We start from the raw sequence: 14,462 nt of genomic DNA on the forward strand, positions 1-14,462 counted from the left end.
CATCACGCCTGTAATCCCAGCACTTTGGGAGGCTGAGGCAGGTGGATCACGAGGTCAGGAGAACGAGACCATCCTGGCTAACACAGTGAAACCCCATCTCTACTAAAAATATAAAAAATTAGCCAGGCGTGGTGGCGGGTGCCTGCAGTCCCAACCACTTGGGAGGCTGAGGCAGGAGAATGGCGTGAACCCAGGAGGCGGAGCTTGCAGTGAGCCGATATCGCGCCACCATACCCCAGCCTGGGTGACAGAGCAAGACTCCGTCTCAAAAAAAAAAAAAAAAGTATCCCCTTCTTGTCCTTTAGTCTCAGTCTCTAGGGGGAAGAATATCAGTTGGTTGGGTTCATGAACCTCCCAGCTTTTCTGTGCACTCATACAGAAACATCTAGGGATTCTTTTTCAACCAAAAAGTTGTGTTGCATTGTGTGCCTTGGGCTGCACTTTGGTTTTGTCACTTAACACCATGCCAAGGCTGTCTTTCCAATAGTACATATAGATCTACCTCATCCTTTAAAATTTGCTCAGTAAGACCCTTATTGATGAGCCTTTGCATGTTCTGCCACAAAATGTTGCTTTGAGCATTTTTGTCCAGATATCCTTGTATACTCTTCCAGGTGGAATTCCTCATTTGTAGCATTTTCTTTTTAACAGATACTGCCCAATTATGTCCCATCTCTCTTTAGTTTGAATTAAAACAAGCTCAAGCCATCTGACGCCAGGTTAGCAAGAAGTCTGTTCTTTTTCTCCTGGGGCCTCTACCTTGGCCAAGATCCCCAAGAGTTCTGCTAATCCAATGAGAATCCCTTTTCAGAGAAAAAAACTGGAAAATCTGGTCAGGCTACCAGTAGGGCCCATTTGTGCTATCTTTTCCCCTAATGCTATTGTATTAGTCCACTTGCTGTTTATTATAACAGAATACCTGAAACCGGATGATTTATAAGAAAAGGATTTTTGTTTTCAACATGGAGTCTCACTCTGTTGCCCAGGCTGGAGTGCAGTGGCTCTATCTCAGCTCACTGCAACCTCTGCCTCATGGGTTCAAGTGATTCTCCTGCCTCAGCCTCCCAAGTAGCTGGGATTACAGGAGTGTGGCACCATACCCAGCTAATTTTTTTGTATTTGTAGTAGAGACAAGGTTTCGCCATATTTGTCAGGCTGGTCTTGAACTCCTGACCTCAGGTGATCCGCCTGCCTCGGCCTCCCAAAGTGCTGGGACTACAGGCATGAGCTGCCGCGTCTGTCCAGGAATTTATTTTTTACAGTGATAGAGACTGAGAAGTCTAGGGTTGATGGGCTGCATCTGGTGACAGCCTTCTTGTTGTGAGGATTCTCTGAAGAGTCCCAAGTGAGACAGAGCATCGCGTAGCAAGGGACTGAAGTGTGCTCACTCAGGACTCTCTTTCTCTTCATGTGAAGCCACCAGTTTCCCCACCATGATAGCCCACTAATCCATGAATGGATTAATCCATTCTTGAGGACAGAGCCCTCATGATCCAATAACCTCTTTAAAAGGCCCATTTCTCAGTACTGCCACATTCAGGATTAAGTTTCAGCATGAGTTTTGGAAGGGACATTCAAACCATAGCAGCTACCAAACATTCAATGCTGAAAACAAGTCCTTGTGCAATGTAATGTGTCCTTGTCCATTGCTGCATTGATCTTCCCACCTGGGAGATGAACCTGATGGGCCCCAGTGTTTCTTCTGAGAGATAATTCTCACTCCTCAGTGATGCTTACAGCCAACAGTGCGTTCATCCTGAGCTCTCGGGGCTACTGTTTATTATCTTGCACTTGGGTTGACAGCCCATTGTTCCCACCAAGTCTGTCCTCCATGCTAGCGTGGCTGGATTGGACTTTTTCCTGTGCCTCACCCACCCTCTCCCCAGCACCACCAGATTCTTGTACCATGAACTGATTAGCAATTTACTGTCACCTTCTCTCAGGGAAACTCTCCCTTGGAGACTGTTGATGTGTTTTCACACCTGAACCTTCTCCTCAGCAGAGAAGTTCCAGGCCTGGGACCGGGCACTATTCTAGACACAGGGTACCTTAGTCTCTTTTGTGCTGCTATAATGGAAAAACACAGATTGGGTAATTTATAATGAACAGAAATTTATTTCTCATAATTCTGGAGGCTGGGAAGTCCAAGATTGGGGGACCGGAATCTAGTGAGAGCCTTCTTCCTGCATCATTCCACAGCAGAAGGCAAAAGGGCAAGAGGGTGAACTCAAGCCCTCTTATAATCAGCATTAATTCATTCATGAGGGTGGGTTCTGCAGACCTAAACTTCTTCCTTTAGGCCCCACCTCCCGACACTGTTATGTTGGGGATTATGTTTGCAACACATGCGTTTGGGAGGACATATTCAAAACATAGTACAGGAGATGCAGACAAAACAAATAAGTTTTTCTGCTCTCAAAATGCTTCCTTTCTCTGGGGAGCAGGAGTAGGTAATAAACATATAAGCAAGAGAATACAGTCATTCCTCAGTATCTGTGGGGGATTGGGTCCAGGACACCTGTGAATACCAAAATCCGCACATGCTCAAATTCCTGATGCTGGCCCTGTGGAACCTACGTATATGAAAATTCAGCCACCCATTTCTGAGAGTTTAGCATCCCTCAAATACTGTATTTTCGATCCATGTTTGGTTGCAGGTGCAGGACCTGTGCATATGGAGAACTGACTGTATTTACTGACAAAAGCTTGTGTACAAGTGGACCCATACAGTGCAAACCTATATCATTCAAGGTCAACTGTACTGAATAATGATAAGTGCTACAAACGCAAAAGGCCAGATTAGGTGATGAAGAGTGGCTGCCTGGGCTCCCATCAGCTGAGAGCCAGGGAAAGCCTGACTTGAGGCATCAGTGAAGCTCACCAGGTAAAGATGTGCTGCACAGCATACTAGGCACAGCCAAGACCAGCGACAAGGCCAGTGTGACTGGAGCAGAGTGACAGTGATGGGCAGGGAGGGGGAGAGCACTGGGAGATGCTCTACAAGGTTGGGGGGCAGGGCCACAACATGGATGGGTCATGCCCAGTACCCCAGGACAATGACCTCTAAGGACTCTTCAACCTTCTCAAGACCTACCTCAAGATTTAAGAGGTTCTTTATGCCAAATATGACTCCTTAATTTGAACATCTAGATTTTGTGACTTTCAATTGGGAGTTTTCTTATTTTCATTCCAATTTTTAATCCTATGACCAGAAAAAAGTTTCTAACTTTATGGCCACACCTTTTCATATACCATATGTTTCATCTCAATACAATCTTATATACACAGTTTCTTACAACAATTTCGTTAAAAGACTATTCTCGAGTAAAGATTAACAAAATTTACTGGCAAATATCTAAATTGACATTTAGCATACAAATGAAACCAAAAGGTCAGGAAATGAAAACTGCTTCATAGTTTTTACAAAAGCTGCACCTGCCCCAGATCAGTGATTAGTACCAAAGAGAAAGGCTAATTTTCCCTATTGATGCTTCTGTTGTTTCTGACCACCCCTTCTGCTGTGATCCCCCAGGCAACAAATGAAGCCATTGTGAAGTCTTTTCTGGTCCTTTCAATGGGCAATTACACATTTTTTAAGACAATAAATTTTGTTCTAGTGCAGCTGATTACATTCGTTTATGAAAATGACTAAAGGCAGTGAATCATTTTTTTTTCTGTCTGGTGATGTTAAGATAATCACCAGAGCCATAATAGACAAGTGGAGTGGACCTGGAATTAGGAAACCTGGAGCTGAGTCCCATTCTTCTACCAGCAAGCTGTTGATTTTCAGTAAATGATGGCATCTCTCTAAGCCTCTATTTTCTTATCTGAATAAAATGGATAAGTGTACTCCAACTCAGAGAGCTACTGGGGGTAAGGGGACATCCGGAAGTCTTCCAAGGCATTGGTAAACTTCCATTTCATATATATGTGTTTGTCATATTATTCATCATTAAATATCTGTACACATTTTTTTTTCTTTCTTTTCCTTTTTTTTTTTTTTTTTTTTGAGACAGGGTCTTGCTCTGTCACCCAGGCAGGAGTGCAGTGGTGGGATCACTGCTTACTGCAGCCTCAGCCTCCTAAGTAGCTGGGATTATAGGTGCATGCCACTACATCCAGCTAATTTCTCATTTTTTTACAGAGAAAGGATCTTACTATGTTACCCAGGCTGGTTGGGCTCAAATCAATCTTCCCACCTTGGCCTAAAAAAGCACTGAGATGGCCGGGCGCGGTGGCTCACCCCTGTAATCCCAGCACTTTGGGAGGCCGAGACGGGCGGATCACGAGGTCAGGAATTCGAAACCATCCTGGCTAACACGGTGAAACCCCGTCTCTACTAAAAAAATACAAAAAATTAGCCAGGCGCGGTGGCAGGTGCCTGTAGTCCCAGCTACACGGGAGGCTGAGGCAGGAGAATGGCGTGAACCTGGGAGGCGGAGCTTGCAGTGAACCGAGATCGCGCCACTGCACTCCAGCCTGGGGGACAGAGCGAGACTCCGTCTCAAAAAGAAAAAAAAAGCACTGGGATTACAGATATGATCCACCACATCAGGCTCACATTTTCTTCATGTGTGATATGTATGATATATTCCATAATAAGTTTCTAAAACAGGCAATAAATAGCTGTTGACATACTCGACAAAAAGTAAATACAATATGAGTTTTCCTCTGGATCTCCTAACAAAAAGAATAAATCTAGATATAAGACAAAAATCATTTTCCCCTCACATCAAAACATGGCATTTTGAAAAATAGTTTAATGGAAAGAGTAATCAGTGACATTGTTGAAAAAGACAAAGACTGTATCATGTTTAGTACAGCTCCCTTCCACCCTGGCCCTCCATTTTCCCCTCACTTGTGGTTTTCTAGATCTATCTCCAGAAATATTCCAGAGAGACCAAGAAATTATCTTAAAAGCAGCAAGAGAGAAGCTTATAGAAGCATTTCTGTGTGCAGGACTGTTTTACATGAACAAAAGTATGTTATATGTGCTGCTCTATATTTGCATTTTTTTCATTTATCTTAGAGATCTTTCAGTATCAGCCTATGAATTTAGCACAGATTTGTTTTTTCTGAAGCTCACTGGAGCAGCGTGGAGAATGGGAAGGGGTATACAGTGGGTGTGAGGCAGACAGATGTTTTCCTTATTCCCAGTGGTTTTGAAAACATCAGGCTAATGCCATGCTGCAGTGACCACCTGCCACAGGTGGTCATCCAGCGGGAAGTGTCCATATGGCATGAGAATCACTGCCACTCAGGTGCAGTTTCCACGTGCCGGGTACCGAGCAGGTCAGTCCTCAAGGCCACCTGCTTATGTTATTCAGAGGGGGAGATCAGAGTTCTGAGAGGTTAAGTACTTCTTCTGTGCTCACCCAGTTAGTCGGTGCTTCCTCCCAACCACTAGGTTCACCACCCCTTTTATGCAGGCCCACAAATTGAGCCCTCCAGATGCTGTGGGGGCTGGCTCATGACAGTGGTGAAAGTTGGATTTGGCAATTCCCTCGTCATCCTCTGTCAGAATGCCATAGAAATTCAAGGAAATTCTGTTGATGATGTTGATAGATAAGCTGCTGACAGCAAATATTCTTAGATCTTTGAAGAGTTTCTTTCAAGTGTTAACTACAGTCAAATGTCATGTAATCACAGGGATACATTCTAAGAAATGTGTCATTAGGCAATTTCGTTGTGTAAACATCATGGTGTGTACTTGCACGAAACTAGATGCTATAGCCTACAGCACACCTCAGCTATGTGGTAGAGCCTATTACTCCTGGGCTACAAACCTATACAACATGTCACAATACTGAATGCTGTAGGCAGTTGTGACACAATGGTAAATATTTATGTATCTAAACATAGAAAAGGTACCCTAAAACAACAGTATAAAATATTTAAAGGCCGGGCGCGGTGGCTCAAGCCTGTAATCCCAGCACTTTGGGAGGCCGAGACGGGCGGATCACGAGGTCAGGAGATCGAGACCATCCTGGCTAACACGGTGAAACCCCGTCTCTACTAAAAAATACAAAAAACTAGCCGGGCGAGGGGGCAGGCACCTGTAGTCCCAGCCACTCGCCAGGCTAGTGCAGGAGAATGGCGTAAACCCGGGAGGCGAAGCTTGCAGTGAGCCAAGACGCCCCCTCGCCCCCCAGGCCGGGCCGAAAGAGCGAGACTCCATCTCAAAAAAAAAAAAAAGATTTAAAATGGCTTACCTGTATAGGACACTTACCATAAATGGAGCTACAGGACTGGGGTTGCTCTGGGTGAGTCAGTGAGTGAGTGGTGGGGGAATGTGGAGGCCCAGGACATAGCTGTGCACCACTGCAGATTCTATAAACACTGTACACTTAGGCTACACCAAATTTATTTTAAAATATTTTTCTTCAACAAATTAACCTTAGCTTACTGTGACATGTTTACTTTATAAAACTTTAATTTCTGTTACCTTTTGACTCGTAATAACACTTAAAACACACACTATACAGATCTACAAAAATACTTTATATCCTTATTATGTCAGCTATTTTCTATTTTTAAAATTTGGTGTTTTTTTGTTTGTTTTGTTTTTTCACTTTTTAAGCTTTTTTGTTAAAAATGAAGACACAAACTCACACGTTAACTGAGGCCTACACAGGGTCAGGATCATCAATATCACTGGGTTCCACCTCCACATCTTGTCCCACTGGAGGGTCTCCAGGGGCAATAACATGCATGGGGCTGTCATCTCCTGTGAGAACAGTGCCTTCTGGAATACCTCCTGAAGACCTGCCTGAGGTTGTTTTACAGTTAACTTTTTTCTTCTAAGTAGAAGGAGTACACTCTAAAATAACAATACAAAATATGGTGGAGTCAAGATGTCAGCTGGAAACTTTTTAAAAAGATTTTGAAAAGTATAACATAGTAAATGCATAAAGCAGTAATAGTCACGTATTATCAAGTATTATGTACCATACGTAATTGTACGTGTTATGCTTTTTATAATCTGCAGTGTGGTAGCTTTGTTTATACCAGCATCACCACAAACACGAAGTCACGCGTTGCACCAAGACATTATCCCGTGACTAGACAAAGAAGGTTTTCAGCTCCATTGTAATCTGACGAAATCACCATTGTATACGATTCATTGTTGACTGCAACATCACTAGGTGGGGTATCACTGCATTTTGCTTGAAGTTCCACGAGTTCTCCTAAAGTTACTTGGTAACTTTTTATGATTGCTTTCTGCTCATCTGAATAAAGGGTGAGCCCAGGGCCTGCTGCCCACTGTCTGCTCTGATGACCCTCTCTCCCCTGCAGATTCGAGTGATGGTGGACCTGTGCAACAGCACCAAGGGCATCTGCCTCACAGGTAGGCCGGCCGCTGAGCAGAGCCGCTCACACGCGCCACCGAAGGCCCGTGGTAGAATGAACACCTAGGGACACTTTGTGTTATAAAAATACATGTTGGTTTACTTTTACCAGATGTTTTTAATGAGTTGAAAACCCATTGTAATATGATTATGAAAAATAATATTTTCAGTATGCCATAGAAATATAGCCATGGAAAATAACTAGGACTTGGGTAATTAGAAACGTGTGGTACCTTGAACCAGAGCCATAGATGTTTTTCCTTTTCCCATTAGTTTTTAAAAGGGGGGAAAATGGAAGGGAAAAGACCTTGCTAATTGATACAGTTCTTTTATCAGAAGTACTTATTGGCCAGATTGGCCAGGTGTGGTGGCCCAAACTGTACGTTGTGGAGTGCTACAGTAGTCCCCTCTGACTATAAAACATGACCATGAGACCTGAAGCCACCTGAAGCTTTTGTTGGATCTCTCAGTTGATGGTCCCAGTCTCTGGGGAGGCCAGGCTAGAGCTTCTCAGGGTTGAGAAAACCTGCACAGTTTGCATCATGTTGTAGGAAGCCTAGCCTTTTTCCACAGTACTTCCCCCACCTCCCTCTCATTACCTGGCTTGTATTAGGAGTGCAATGTGAGTTTGCTGAGTGAATAAACCTGTGGGTATATGAGTGTATGAATGGAGGTGAGATGGTAAGAAAGAAACTCCCCTCAGGAACCCCAAATCCAAGTCTGACTCTCGTTCACTTATTTTGGCCTCAGAGAGAAAAACTATAATCCTGTGGCTTCTTGGGAAATGCTAATTGAATAACTCAAGTCATATTCCGGCCCTCACTGAAAATTAAAGATCTTCAGAACAGCTTGGTCCTTTATTCTGAAACTCTTGTAGCTTAAGCATCTTTCTTCCATCTCTGGAAGTCCCTTTTCAGAGTTACATGCGACAGTAATGAGTGCTAGAGAAATGGATGGATGGAATTACAGGCACAAAAGCCTGTTGAGAGGCACAGGAAAAGCCTCTTCCTTTTTTATTTTTTTAATAGTGATAGACCTGAGAGCCAGGCTGTACAGTGAATGCACGGGACGGAGCTATTGAGACCACTTAGGAGAGATTGGCAGGGAGTAGGGGATGACATCCGTGCTGGAAGTGGGTTGAGTAGGTTTTCTTTAGCACTTTGAAAAGCTTTTCAAAAGACAGCACCTTCTCCTTTCATGCCAGCTTGAAATTGGGCCTCCTTTTACACAGAAAGTTCTTCAATTAAAATTAGATGTGAAAAGTACAAGTTGCAAAGTGAGAGGATGCTTTGGGATAGACCATGGGGTCCGGATTGGGGGCAGGGTAGTGGGCAGGAGGCTGAGTGACAGGACCCAGGAATGAACTGGGTAGCTTCAGAGGGTGGACAGAGAGCATTGGTCTTGAGCCCTAAGAGGATGCCTGGCAGGAAGAATGTGCCAGAGCAGAACCTGGGCTTGGGGACTGGGAACAAGATTTATCGTTCCACTGGATTCATCTTTGAAAAAGCAGGTCCTCATAACTTGAGGCTAGTCCAGCTGTGACCAGGTAACCCGGCTCCCGTCCCTCTTCCTTGCCCAGCTGTTGCTGCTATGCTGCTACGGCAGTCAGGACAGATGCTATGTGATTTTGTGCAACCTTTAACATCTCAGGTGGATTGTGAGGGTAATCCCCTAGCTAGAGAAATTAGTTATTTTTGCTAGTACAGAGTTTGTCAAACAACACATGCTTTTCTGAATGCATCTTACTCTGGAGCCCAGATTTCCTTGGGAACCCAGAAGCATATCTTCTGGGAGAGCAGGTGTCTTGAAGAAGCCGTGTTATCAGGTTATTCTTCACTCACTGCATCCTCTTCATGTGTATCTGTTGGAAAACATCTAAATTATCACGTTACTGAACTGCATATTGGGGCAGAAGCACTACACATTCTCCTTGCAGCCAAGTGACCCTAACCCAGTTATGATACGTGTCACTACTCTCTCATTCTGTACCTAGGCAAATATCAATCATGGATCAATGCTGCTGAGCACAGCCTCATAGCATTCTTTTCTGCTGTTCCAGAAAGCCAACACTAATTGACTGGAACTGGCACTTCTCTCTGCAGACTGATTTGTTTTTGGTGTTCATGGCCATCACAGGCCTCAAGTTTACATAACTAGGGGCATTGTGGGCCAATTTTAGATTTCAAGGGAAAAAAAAAATCTAAGTGGCTCAGCTCTTATCAAGCATCCACCCAATTTTAATCGATTCTGGTTAGGAGTGTGGGATGGGTACAGTTAGCATGAGCTACATAATCTGCAGGGCCCAGTGCAAAATGAAAATGCAGGGTTTCTTGTCCAAAAGAAGCAGGAAAAAGGCTTTCTTCTTTCTTCCACAGTCTTGACCTGTTTTGGTGTGAGTTTTTATCTGCTACCTAATGTCATACTCCGCGAAGCATGGAATACTTATAGGGCAAGTACAGACCCTCACAGGCACCAGGGGTCTTGCCTTGTGACTCAGGCATGCAGGGCAACACTCAGCCCCACCTTTCCTGCACTTGTGCCCCAGCCCCTACCAGGGTGGAAGGTGGCAGAAGTTACTGATGGGGCAAGGAGTACAGAGAGTACAAAGAGTACATCATGGGACAAGGGAGCAGGTGGCATGTCCTAGGAAGGTGGTGGGAGGTGAGACCCCACCAAGCCCTCTGTGCATACTTTATTGACCCGTTGGACTTCACTTACAAAACACAAATTCAAAAACATGATCACTGGGAATTTCTAGATGGCGACCGCAGAGCATTAAGCCCACACCTGAAGCCCCCTTGTGAGGTGAAACCCTATGCACCTGCGTGGGTGGCAGGCCCCGGACACCAGCCTTGCATGCACTGTTAGCATGAACATGGATGTCTGCACACATTCCTCGAGGATGTGCTATTCAAGAAAGGGAGAAGGGTCAGGAGCTGAGAAACAGTTTTCTAAACACTCAGTTGGCAAACATCATGACATTTGACATTATTTGACCCATGTAGGAGCTCTTCCAGATGTCAGGCCCCTGGAGAGCTGGGCTGGTATTCTGAGAGGATGGGGGGCATCCTGCCATCACCATAGCTCCCTATGCCTCAGCACATTTTATGTCTGCCTGGACTGCTGAGCTCTCTGGGGCTGTCTTCCTTTCTCTTCTGAAATTCTCTCCTCATCTAGCTGTGGGGCATTAGACCTGCTGGATTTCCTCCTCCACGTGTCTTCTGACAGCTCTCTCTTTCCTGGTGCCTCTTCTCTCACTTACCTCTCCCCAGGTGGGGTGTGGCCCTCCCGCTCTTCCATCCCCAATTCTAGCCCAGACTTTTTACTCTTGCCTTAAGACTAGTAGCTCTGAACCTTTTTAGGGTCAAGAACCCCTCTAAGGATCTGCTGATGGTGACTGATTCTTTTCCCGGAAAATTTTCACACCACATCAGAGGGCCCATGTCCAGATGCATTCCAGTCGCCTATGATGCTTGGTAAAAATGCAGATTCTTGGGCCTCTAAATCTAAACTGAATTAGGAACCCCAGATAGGGCCTGGGTATCTGCATTTTAATAGGCATTGCAGGCAATTCTGTGGATTCATATGAGAAGAACTCTATCCACAGGGCGTCAGTGGAGCTCTTGCAGGACACCCTAATCTAATCACCATAGTTACAGCCTTGGCCACGGCTAATATGTCCTGAATATACAGCTTCAGCCGGGAGCTCTCACCAACAGTACTGATGCATGGGCATGGTTATCAGACTGTCGTGGGGAACTCTTGAAACCTACTGTGTACAGGCAAGTCTTGTGTCTTACAGTCAAATTATTCCTTCCACCAATCTCTGTATCCGAATTTGGCTCCCGCTGTCATCAGGAACGATGATTAATTGATTTCCTCTGACCTCTGTTAACTGGCCACATCACCCCCTTCCCAGTACGTGTGCGCCATCTGGTGGTAAAGTCATGGAGACACAGGCTGTACTGAACCTAGAGGATGTGGTGCCGTCTTAGCCAGCCATTTTTGCCCTGAGTAGGGCTGTTATGTATTGAAAGCATATCCTCAAACACCTATTTATCCCAAGAGTCCCCACGCCAGTCAAAATAGCCTCTATCTGTGTTGCTGGCCCCCTGTTATCTGAAAGTCCTCCTCCTTTGTCTCCTACCCAATCAAATGTGGATTCTTGCTCATTCTGCTGAAATACCTCTTGAATGTCTAGCTTTCTCTACAATTCTACAGTCAGCTCATTTATATACAACCTTGTCACCGAGTTTAACTACAAAGATCCCCTAGGGTTTTTTTTCTGCAATGCCCATCCTCCATGTCTCTCTTCCTGTGTCTGTGTCACTGTCTCTCTCGTCTTGTTGCACCTAGTTCTATCCATCTTCCAGCTACAAAGAGGCTATCAAACCCACACTGCTTTCACAGCATCATCCCCCTGCCTAAGAACCTCCCATGGCTCCCTCCTGCCTCACAGATACCATCTACACCTCCTGGCTTGACATTCAAGTGCTTCTGCCACCCACCATACACAGGTCCTTCTTCAGCCTCATCTCTACACACTTGACCAGTCCTCTAACTTCCTCCCACCCTGAATCTTATGAGTCCCCACCTCTGTACCTGTACTCCTGGTGGCCCCTTCATGGAAATGTCAGACCTCATCTGCTGCCATCTTAAGCCCCATTTCTTCAATGTCATGGCTCCAGGATCATCATCTTGAGATGCCTTCTCAGACCACTGCATGCCCACACTTCCCCAGTACCCTTTGTCAGGGGTATGGGAGTGAACACTTCACTGTAGCTCTCTCATACTGCATTATGATTTCAAAGAGTCCATCTTCCCCACATAGACTGTGAACACAACAGATACAGGGACCAGGATTTCTTGGTGGAGTTTGATGCACATAGTAACTGCTTAGTTAATGCTTGTTTTGTGAATGGTCACAGGCTTAGATTTATAGAAAGACCTCGCCATTCCAATATTGGTAATCATTATATGTGGTCTAAAGAGGTGGGCGGATCACGAGGTCAGGAGATCGAGACCATCCTGGCTAACACGGTGAAACTCTGTCTCTACTAAAAATACAAAAAAAAAAAAAAAAAATTAGCCGGGTGTGGTGGCGGGTGCCTATAGTACCAGCTACTTGGAACGCTGAGGCAGAAGAATGGTGAGAACCCGGGAGGCGGAGCTTGCAATGAGCCGAGATGGCGCCAGTGCACTCCAGCCTGGGCGACAGAGTGAGACTCCGTCTCCAAAAAAAAAAAAGAAACAAAAGGAATTCAACTGCTCATGTTACAACCTCATTAGCTTGTCTGAGTACTCAAATAGAATAGTTGACAATAAGACACCCCTATTTGTGGGAGCAAAATCAATTTGGATTCATCTGAACCCCTTAGATCCTTGGGTAATTACACGCTAAGGAAGGTATGTGTTACCTGATCTGGGCTCTCAATTTTCCTCAGGCTAGTTCATATAACAAAAGAGAAATCTAGCCAGCCAGCTTTCACTCCCGACTCCCCCCAGTGGCTCAGATGAGACAAGCTAGCTAGATGAGAACACTTGGAGGCCTCCTGGGACAGCCAAATCTCAGCCCCACAATGACAGCACCATCATTTGCTAACCCCCTGTGCTAGGGCTGCATTCATGGCCACCAGTATTGTTACTGGCCCTCCGTTTATTAGGTTGACTGCTTGAGAGATGACTAATTTAGGAATCTACAGTGAGGACAGCTCAGAAGTTAATCTTGGTTCCTTGAAACAAGCAAATGTGGTTTGATTGGCAAATGGGTCTTTGTTGAATTGCTTTAAAGGAAGGGTCTTTTGGCCAAATATAATGAGTTCTAAATACAAGGTGTAGAATCCGTTGCTTAGGGTCGGTAGATAATTAGGAGATTTGAAGGTCGGGGGTGATCTTTGTTTTCTGGGTTCGATGCTGGTTTCTCTTTCTTCCACCCATGGTTTCTCATTTAAATTTTTTTTCTGTTGTAGGACCTCCCGGACCACCAGGTAAGAGCCCTTGGACTTTTCTAGTTTAAGGGGAGGCTGTGGGTGGCCAGACCCCTAGGATCTCTCTGATGGGACAGATGAGGGGAGGGCAAGAGCCTGGAGGCTGTCCTGCTGTGTGTCTCCTTCTTTGTGCCCCTCACCTGAGGCTCCTCCATCACCATTCCCCTACTTGGCACTGCTTTTGCCAGAGAAGGAAGGGAAGAAGTGGGAGAGGATGTGGAAAAGGTATTGATGCCTGCTCAGTTTCATCGGTAAAGGAAATTACAGTAACTTCAGTGAAGAATGTTTTTTGTTGTTGTTGTTAACGTCCCTGTTTCTGTGTTTTGATGCAGGACCTCCAGGAGCTGGCGGGTTGCCAGGACACAATGGATCGGATGGACAGCCTGGTCCTCAGGGCCCAAAAGGAGAAAAAGGAGCAAATGGAAAAAGAGGAAAAATGGGTATTTTTGGCAACTCTTCTAATTAATTTCCCTGTTGTTTATCTCCATGATTGCATTTGGGTTGACTAAAGCTGTGTGCAGCAGGGGTAAGGTGCTTCATCTCTGCACAGTGTAAGACCTGTTTAACTCTTACCTAGAAGCCATTGTGTTCTGGGATACCAAGGGTACACTTCTTGGTCCCACCTTGACAGATGTTTATTTCAAACTGGAGAAGCCATCTCCTGGGAACTGACTCCCTTCTGCAGACGGGAGGTGGAAGCAGCAGGAGCCCACAGCCCTGGGAGGGGCACTCTGTGGGCCGTGTGACAGCTGGTGCTGGCACATGCTCTTTCGAGCCTCAGCTCCTGCCTTGCCCTCTATTGCCTCCGCCTGCCCAGCGAATCTGTGTTTGGTTGAAAATCAATGAATTGATGTTGGCCCCTGGTAAAGCTTTTCTTGGCTAGAGGAATAGCTCAAACTGCTTGAGTGGAAAGGCAGCATCCCGGCGTCCCTGAGGCCGGCACTCAGGTCAAAGGGTCTCCTCTTCAGGGGCTACAGGATAACTACGAAGATATGGCTGGCATCTCGGAGGAGCTTCCTGTGCCCTGTTACGAGCAGGGCCGTGCCACCACTGGAGCAAAGACCCAGAAGCACCAAGGCATCAGATGAGCCCAGGGAGCAGTAAGAAGCAGGGGCTGGTGCAGGGC

The 14,462-nt window shown here is 45.6% G+C and overlaps 1 protein-coding gene across 2 annotated transcripts in view; it reads left to right on the forward strand.

The window, feature by feature from the left end:
• Positions 1–6,778: 6,778 nt before the first annotated feature.
• LOC116273307 (gliomedin-like) overlaps positions 6,779–14,462 on the forward strand; it is a 28,755-nt gene continuing 21,071 nt past the window's right edge. The window contains exons 1-3 of one of the 2 annotated variants that reach the window (XM_031662301.1): positions 6,779–7,348; positions 13,319–13,336; positions 13,669–13,776. In XM_031662301.1, coding sequence (XP_031518161.1) covers positions 7,276–7,348; positions 13,319–13,336; positions 13,669–13,776 — 199 coding nt within the window. In that variant the 5' untranslated portion in view covers positions 6,779–7,275. The remainder of the gene's footprint in view (positions 7,349–13,318; positions 13,337–13,668; positions 13,777–14,462) is intronic. The other variant, XM_031662300.1, reaches the window with a different exon arrangement.

Source organism: Papio anubis, unplaced genomic scaffold (genome assembly GCF_008728515.1).
Source record: "Papio anubis isolate 15944 unplaced genomic scaffold, Panubis1.0 scaffold538, whole genome shotgun sequence".
Classification (NCBI taxonomy): Eukaryota; Metazoa; Chordata; class Mammalia; order Primates; family Cercopithecidae; genus Papio; species Papio anubis.